The sequence below is a fragment of the Condylura cristata genome, unplaced genomic scaffold (genome assembly GCF_000260355.1).
Source record: "Condylura cristata isolate star-nosed mole 26May11 unplaced genomic scaffold, ConCri1.0 scaffold00022, whole genome shotgun sequence".
Classification (NCBI taxonomy): domain Eukaryota; kingdom Metazoa; phylum Chordata; class Mammalia; order Eulipotyphla; family Talpidae; genus Condylura; species Condylura cristata.
This window is the reverse complement of record NW_004567123.1, coordinates 21151578-21159994: the sequence shown is the minus strand read 5'-3', so window position 1 is coordinate 21159994 and position 8417 is coordinate 21151578. Positions and strand designations below refer to the sequence as shown.

The following is an 8417-nucleotide window of genomic DNA, read 5'->3' as shown; positions in this document are numbered from 1 at the left end:
TTTTCACTGCCCCCAAACCCTCCACCTTGGACTCCACCTCCCCGGGTTCCTTTTCCTCTCAGGACTGGGGGCTGGGGCTCTCAACATGGCCGACACATTTCCTTCCCATCAGGCGCCGACATTCACCAGAGAGAAGTCTTAGGAAGTGACTCCACTTTTCTGACCATTAGCTACCTCTTCTGTAAAGTGAAGGTGAAAACCCCCGTTATTGAAGGGTTCTCATGAGGAGCGAAGGGCAAATAATGGATTTAGTTGTCCAACACACAGTAGGTGTTGTTAAGTCCCGTTCCTTCCCCCCATACCCCAGATGGGGAGAAAAGAAGCCAAGTGTCCATCCCAGCCGTTTATTGAACAGGAGTCTGGGATGAAAAAGGAGAAAGCTAGGGGAAAGGGGAGGGGGCTGCCACCGGGCGGCAGGGCCCGCTGGGGTGGGCGGGCGCGCCAAGGCGCCCCTGCCAGCTGGCCTGGAGCGCCCCCTGGTGGTCGTGAGCAGAGGTGCTGCTCTGGCCCAGGGGCCTGCAGACTGGGGGAAGGGTGGGCCGCCTGGGGGCACATTTGTTACTGAGTAAGGTTAAGACCAGTGGGTTATGGTTGCTAGGTAGGTGGGTTTTGAGGGACAAAGGTTTGGGAGAATAGTTCCCAAACTATTATAGAAAAGTGCGGAACAAAGATATCCCAGTTCTCCTGCCCTGGCTCTTAGAAACCACTTCAGGGCCTCCCTGGTGGTACAGGGGGTTAAGTCTCAGCACTATGAAGCTATTGGCAGCCACTGCGGCATAAGTTTGATCCCCAAACCACCACCCCCCCGCGTCCTCATCCCCGCCTGGCCGAGAGGTGACCCACATGAGAGGTGACCCACATGGTGCCGCAGACCTCTCCTGTGTCACCCCCTGCTCCCCTCAGCAGTGTATTTCAGTCAATCTGCTTTCTCTGCTCACTGCTCTGTCTCTGGTGAGTCCTCACCCCTTCCCCCACCCCACACCTCTGGCCTACACCCCAGCTCTTATATGCATAAATAAAATACATCTTTCAAAAAAAAAAGAAAAGGGACCACTGCCTGTCCAAGTAATCTTCCACACCACCTGGGTCATCAGGTCTCCAGCTGGTCTCTGGGCTCAAGCTGTAGAAGAGGAGTTGGCGCAGAGGCGTCTGAAGTGGCCAATTTCCTGCACACTGCCAGTCTCCCTCATGCCTCAGTCTGTAAACTGGAGTTAGCAAAAGCCCATGGCGGGGTACACTGAGCGCCTCTGATGCCAAAATACATGTAGGAAACAGGGTGTGTGGGCACGTGCTTTCGTCCACCCTGGAGCGGAAGGCCAAGTGAGCGTCTTTGTTCTGTTCCTGGTATCCCGGTGCTGCTGCAGAGGGCGGGGTTGGTGGATGAGAATGACCTGCCGCCTCCCCACCCCTCAGCCGTGCCTGGGAAGGGCGGTGCTTACACGTGGGGAGAGAAGGGGAGACATGTAACTCTGGGGTTTGGCACAAACCACCAACAGCACAGAGGTGGGAACCAGTGATCTGAGTGGGCATGGGGCTTGCCCAAGTCACACAGAGAAAGTGGGTTAGGTTGCGGGAGAAGTCTTCTGCCTCGGTAGGGCCCTAGGAAGGAGGGGTGAGCGGGAAGAGTGGGAAGGGTTTGAGGAAGGCCAGCCTCTTGGGTGAGTCACAGTCCTGGAGCAGAGGCATGGGGCTGTGGGCCCTGGACTTGTGGCCAGAAGCTGGGCCTCCTGGGGGCCTGGGTGGGAGGGAAGAACTTAGGGCCACCGTAGGAGGGTGGGTGTGTGGGAAGGCGAAGGGCCCAGTCTGCAGGTCTGGCTCCTCCCATGGCCCCGTGGGTGGCTCAGGAGTCCCGTTTGGGCTGGATGGTCTGCACAGAGGACTGCCCAAAGGGGCTGGCGGGCGGTGAGAACCAAGACTGGCCACTGGCGTCGCGGAAGATGGGGGACAGTTGCTGCTCTGGCTCATCCCGGAAGACCTCCACGTGACCTTCCACTTCCATGTCTGAGGGTTCTGCCTTGGCGTGGTTCAGCCAGCCGGTCACAGCCCAGAGAAGGCAGATGGCCAACAGGACCCCGGCCGCCACGCAGAGTGCCACGCCCGCCAGCCGGCAGGTGCCCAGAGCCTGGTTGTAGTCGGCTGCCCGCTGATCCAACACCAGGAACTCGCCCTCTCCGATGCCCTCCAGCTTGGGAGGCACAGCATATCCGGTGGTCAGGGCCGCCACGCCCAGCAGCAGAAGCAGGGTCCCCGAGGACAGACTGATCTGGAGAGAGGCAGAGATGGGGCGCAGTCAGGGTCAGCTGAGGGCTGACCACCTTGGACCCCAACTGGACTTGAAAGAAACCCCTGTGCAACCTTAAGAGACAGGACTCACAGAACATACCTGCCAGGCTCTAACTGACAAGGGGCACAGGCCGTGGTGTTCTATTAGGGATTTTGAGGTCTCTTGATTAATTTCCTTCCCACAGAGGGGGAGTTTCTCCTGTCAAACTCTGTCCCCTTCCATCGTTATTGGGGTGCCTTCTTACCCCGCCCCATTCCGTCTACCAGATCACATCTCACCCTCACTTCAAGGAAGCCTTCCAGGCCACCCTAGAGTGGGTCAAGTCCCCTTCTTTGCGTTTGTGCAAACACAGCATGGGCCTTCTCCGGCTCACTCACTGGGTGAACACCTGACGTGTATTTTGGTTACTATGTACGTGAGGCCCGACTGAGAGCCAGAAAGCAGAGGGTTTAGGCACCTCTGGTGTTTTCCAGATCTAGCATGGTGCTAATACAAAGCAATAGCATGATGAATATTTGCAAAATAGCTGAATGAACCACAGCTAGAGCTCCCTGAAGACAAAGACCGAGGTCCTAAGAGCCTGTCCCCACTACCTGGCAATGAGATGCTCAAAACTAAAATACCGGGCCCTCGCTGGTGGCACAGTGGCTTAAAGTGCAGCACAGTGAAGCTCTCCACGGCCACTGTAGCGCGAGTTCCATCCCCAGCCAGAGTGCTGCGCCACATGGCGCGGCAGACCTCTCCTGTCTCTCCGCTGCTCCCCTTAGCAGTCAATCTGCCTGTTCTGCTCCCCACTCTGTCTCTGGTGAATCCTCTCACCCCCTGCACTTTGGGCCTGTACCCCAGTTCTTGCATGCATAAATATACCTTTTTTAAAAACTGTAAAATACCTATTCACTTTCCCCTAGAAGTCCTACTTTCCTGATGACCCAGCACTAAGAGGATCTCCTCTCCTGGCGGCCTCTGCACACCTGGCCTGTGTGCTCACTTTGCACAGGTTGGCACCCCATCGCCCCTCAAGAATAAAGCCTTTTGAAAACAGTAGAGAGGGATCCTCTGTCTCAGTCTCCTACAGCAAGACTGGGTTTACTTTATCCCCCCCACTTTTGCCCACATGCGCACCCTGACTGACCAGTCTCCCTGTCTAGTATGAAATCATTTCTTTCATTGCCCTGGCAATAGCACCCCAATATATCATGGGAAAATCACAGTAAAATTTAAGGGGGATGAACCCCACTTCCTGCCAGTCAGAGTAATATCTTTCTGGCCCTAGTAATTAGTTCAGGGCTGAGCAAGTGACCCAGTGAAAGCCAATGCAACGCTTTTCAGGACTTCTAGAAATGAAAAGCATCATTTCTTTTCTGAAGGAAATACTAGAGAAAATTTTGATTTCCCTTGAATGACACAGAATGGAAAGACCAATGATAGTGGACATCTAGTGAGCAAGTAGGGAAAGTCTAAAGCTTACAGGGCTGCAAGGATTGGGGCATATGACAGAGTATTAAAAATAAGAGAAATCGGCCCTCCCTGGTGGCGCAGTGGGTTAAAGCACAGCACTAAGAAGCTAAAGCCACTTCAGCATGAGTTTGATTCCCACCTGCCCAGGAGGTGACCACATGGCGTGGCAGACCCCTCCTGACCCGCCCGCTGCTCCCCTCAGCAGTGGGCTTCGTCCATCTGCCTGTTCTGCTCCCCACTCTGTCTCTGGTGAAGCCTCTCGCCACCCCTAAGCCTGTACCCCAATTCTGTATGCACAAATAAATAAATTTAAAAAAAAAATACGAGAAATCTTGAGTCTGCAGTGTGATGGCTGGACTGCTGGATCGAACTTTGCCTGAAGGCATCCAAATTCTGGTTCTTTCTATACAATGAGTAATATTTCCCTTTATTATTGATTCACATTTGAGTGGGGTTTCCTGTTGTTCAGGCACACAAGATTCCTAACCACTACATCATCCCTTGTCTTTCTCTCCATTGGTCCCACTTCTTCCCTGTAATCACCAGAGTGGCTCTTCCTCGGGCCTTACCTTCCAGCACAGTGAGGGCCAGGGTCGGCGGGGACACAGCAGAGGAGGCCCCTCGGGGTCATCACTGAGCGCAGTACCTGCACAGTCCTCGTAGAAGAGGTGCAGATAGGAGCGGACCCCATACCACTTGCCATCTTCCACATTAGGCCCACGGCTGCAGCCACAGGAGCGGTCAAAGCTGGGCATCCTGGGATCCTGCGGGAAAGGTGAAGTGCAGCAAACAGAGGGGATCAGTGAGAGCTGGCCACAGTGACCCTCCCGAGCCCCCTAAATCTTTGTACCCTATCTACTTCCCTTTGCACGTTAGACACCCTACACTCCCAACACAATCTTGTCTTCTGGCATCCTAGCCTGTCTTTTCCTCAGCCCCAGGAAATGAGCCAGTGCACTGAGCTGGTGAGCCCAAAGCTACCTGTCTGGAGGCAATGCAGAGGCAGGACCAGGGGTTCTGGACTCTGCCTGGACTGAAATTCAAGATCCACAACTACCAGGCAGTGACTTCCACCTCCCTAAGCCTGTTTCCTCATCTGCAAAACAGGGGTAACAATTATACCTGCTTCACAGTTACTCCCTGGGGCTGAGAAATGGTAGTGTGATTCAGTGTACTGTATTAGTGTTTTTTTTTTTTTAAGATTTGTTTATTTGTGCATACAGAACTGGGGTACAAACCAGAGGTGCAGGGGCGGTGAGAGGATTCACCAGAAAGAGAGTGGGGAGCAGAACAGGCTAACTGACGAAGTACACTGCTGAGGGGAGCAGCGGGCGGGTCAGGAGAGGTCTGCCGTGCCCTGTGGGTCACCTCTGGGGTGGGGATGGAACTCATGCTGAAGTGGCGTTAGCTTCTCATTGTTGTGCTTTAACCCGCTGTGCCACCAGGGAGGGCCCCCATTATTAGTTTTATGCTGAAATTTTGGAGCCCGTGTCTGGAGGGAAGGCTCCATTTCCTCTGGAATCTTCTCTCCTTTCAGGGTACTCTTGGCAATAATTGTCCAGTCGACCAAGCTCCCCAAACTACAAAGGCCTGTAACCTCCCTCCCCAGCCAGAGCTGCCTCTCTGAAGGTAGCAACCTCCAAGTACCAAGGAATCTTGACTGGGAGGAAATTAAGGTCAGGTGAGGCAGTAGCAGCTTGAGAGCTCTCAGATTTCTGGAGAAACCACTCCATGGGCCCTTCTTTTCACAAATGGAGAAAGACGCTGAGGCCTCAGGAGTGGAGTGGAACACACTCATGTACCTGCGCTCAGGTAGGACTAAAACCAAAGCTGGGGGCTACAGCAGGGTACTGGGGAGAAACTGAGCTCCCATTCCCTTGAGGACCCTAGGCCCTGTAGCCGCTTCATACAAAATGAAGCCAGTGCCTAACCAAAGGGGAGGGCGAGTTTCTCCTCAAACCTGCAGCGAGAGGCTCCCCAGCGCACGTGCACACACACACAGAGCAGAGCACAGGCACCCGCAGAAAACAGACCTACACAGTCGCAGAGAGGCACACACACTCCACAGACACACCGACACCGCCAGACACTCCACACACATCCGCGGAGACACATGCAGAAGACTGAAAGGACACACACCAGTTTGTGTTGGGGTGATTCTTGGAGCCCCCACGGATCCACACAAAAGCACAGGAATGCTGCCCTTAAATTGTGTCTTCACCCACAACTGGGGGGAGGGGTCTGGGAATGGAAAAACCCTTGACTGGGGCTGCAGGAGACCAAAAGCGAAAGAAACAAAAAGGGGAGAGTTCTGGAGGCACCGGGGGCCCAGAGAAGGGGCCCGGAGCCCCCGCCGAGGGTGTGGCCAGCGAGGACGGGACCCTGGCTGAGGCGCTCCAGAGGCCCCGGTGTCCAGGAGGGGGGACCCGAGAGGTAGCCAGCGTCAGTAAAGAAACCCTGGGGAGGGCGGGAGGGGGCTGAGGAACTGCGGGGCTGGGTTAACTCCTCCCCTGCAACCCCAGCCCTCTTCCTCAAAACACAGGGACACCTGCGGGCACCCTGGAAGGTGACCTTGACGCTGCCTCCCGCGGCCGGGCCCCTCCCCTCCCAGTTTAGGGTAGCCGGGGGCTGGTCTGGCGGCGGGATGGCGGTAGGATGCTCAGCACCGCGCGCCGGTACCCAGGCCAGGGTTGCCATAGGAACCGCTGGGGCGTGTCCCTCCGCGGGACGGGGAAGGAGGTCGGCGCGAAGGTGGGGGCTGGGGGGCTCCCGGGTCCGAGAGGTGGGGGACTGCGGCGGAGTAGGAGAGCAGAGGGAGGTGGGGGAAGGTGACAGGCGCCAGGGCCTGAAGATGGATGGACTCGCGCGCCGGTGCGGCCTCGCTCAGCTTCCTTCCCTGACCCGCCCACTCCAGCGTCCGGCGAGGCCCAGCTACAGCGAGAGGGTGCGGAGGGTGGGGGTGGGGGGCAACCAGGGAAATGAGGCCAATTCTCCCCGACCTCGCCGCATTGGCCGGGCCACCCACTGCTTGGGGGGGACAGACTGCATCCCGTCTCCTCGAGGGAAACTGACAGAGTCGGGTGGGAATGGGGTTTCAGTAGAGAGGTGGGATGTGGGAGTGGGGGGTATTGTTCTTTGAAACCTCCGCCCAGTCTGTCGACTGAGATGTCTCCAGGCTTTGGGGCTGGTTAGGTCTCTGCTCCTTACTACTTCCCGGGAACCCCCTCCCGGGCTCCCCAGCCCCAGATGGGACACGGACCCGGCTGGGGATGCGGCACGGGTGGGGGGGTTCTCCGGAACCTGGAGATAGTGGAATGGGGGGTTCGAGCCGCGCGTGGAGCGGGCTGAGCTCACCTTTTGCTTGCTGTCTCCGCTGAGCAGCAGCCCCAAATCGGCCGAGCCAACGCGGGTTCACTTGGCGCCTGCGCCGCAGTTGGGGGGCGGGGGTGATACCGGGTTGGGAGCCCCCCCCTCCCCAGCCGGCCTCTGGCTGGCTCAGCAGACTGCGGACCCCTGCAGGATCGCTAACCTAGATCCCCTTCCAGAGTCCGTTTCACTCTGAAAGTACAGACCTCTCATCGAGACCCCCCTCCCCCCCCACCTCCCGGGGGCCCCACTCCTTCAAGCATCCCTCAGCAGCTCACGGAATTTTCCATCACTCGCCCACCCCCTCCAAGCGAAGACCCTTGCCCTTCCCGGACCTTCATTTCCTTCCTATACTCTCAGTTTCCTCTCAGGTCTCCAGTCAGTGTCATTTTGAATGTTCCAGTCCACTAAAGCCCCAGACGACATCACATGAGCAGAACATCCCACTGAATCCCATAAATCCACAGAATCTTGAGAGATAAAATGGTGTGTTTTTTCTTAAAGATTTAGTTATGGGCCCTCCCTGTTGGTGCAACGGGTTGGGTTAGCACTATGAAGCTATCGCAGCTGCTGAAGCACAAGTCTCACCCGCTGCTCCCCTCAGCGGTGTATTTCAGTACATCTGCCTGTTCTGCACCCCACTCTGTCTCTGGTGAATCCTCTCACACCCTGCATCTCTAGCCTGTAACCCAGTTCTTGTATGCATAAATAACTAAATCTTTAGGGTACAGGCTAGAGGTTGGGAAGGAGGGTTGAGGAGAGGATGCACCATAGAGAGTGAGGAGCAGAACAGGCAGATGGACTGAAGTACACTGCTGAGGGGAGCAGCAGGCAGGAGAGGTCTGCTATGCCATGTGGGTCAGCTCCCTAGCTGGGATCATACTGGCGCTGCATAGCTTCATAGGGCTGCGGATAGCTTCATAGGGCTGTGCCACCAGGGAGGCCCAAAATGGTAGCATTTTAAGCTATTAAGCTGTGAGACGGTCAGTGGTCAGTTTGGCAGTGATATGATAAACCAGCCCTTACTGTGGCCTCCAAGGCCTTAGGTGATCTGGAGCCCCCTCCCAGACAACCGTTCTTACCTCCTTGATCTCATCTTCCCAACCTCTCCGTCAGGGGATTACAGTCACAGTGGCTCTCTTGAATGAATGAAGCACAAGGGAAAACTACCTCCAAGCTACAAAGCCTTTGAACTTAGGTTTATTGCTCTTTATCCAGATATCTGCAGATCTGTGAGGAACATTACTGCTGTTGTTTTGATTTGGTATGTTAGAAAACAATAGCAACCGGAACAAATGCTTTGGCACAG

General features: G+C 55.9%; 1 protein-coding gene across 1 annotated transcript; it reads right to left on the bottom strand.

Moving 5' to 3' along the window:
- Positions 1–1001: 1001 nt before the first annotated feature.
- NRSN2 (neurensin 2) lies at positions 1002–7133 on the bottom strand. Its single transcript, XM_004687319.2, has 3 exons — positions 7097–7133; positions 4312–4506; positions 1002–2263 (listed from the first exon to the last, which is right to left on the bottom strand). Exons 2-3 carry the CDS (start codon positions 4495–4497, stop codon positions 1841–1843), a joined length of 609 nt encoding a protein of 202 aa, XP_004687376.1. The 5' UTR covers positions 4498–4506; positions 7097–7133; the 3' UTR covers positions 1002–1840.
- Positions 7134–8417: the final 1284 nt, after the last annotated feature.

What these genes read in the sequence shown, in the direction of transcription:
- NRSN2 (XM_004687319.2), bottom strand. Translation starts at nt 4,497, where the DNA reads ATGCCCAGCTTTGACCGCTCCTGTGGCTGCAGCCGTGGGCCTAATGTG. An exon ending in GGCCCTCACTGTGCTGGAAG is followed by an intron (nt 2,264 to 4,311) that starts GTAAGGCCCGAG and finishes GCCTCTCTCCAG; the next exon opens with ATCAGTCTGTCCTCGGGGAC.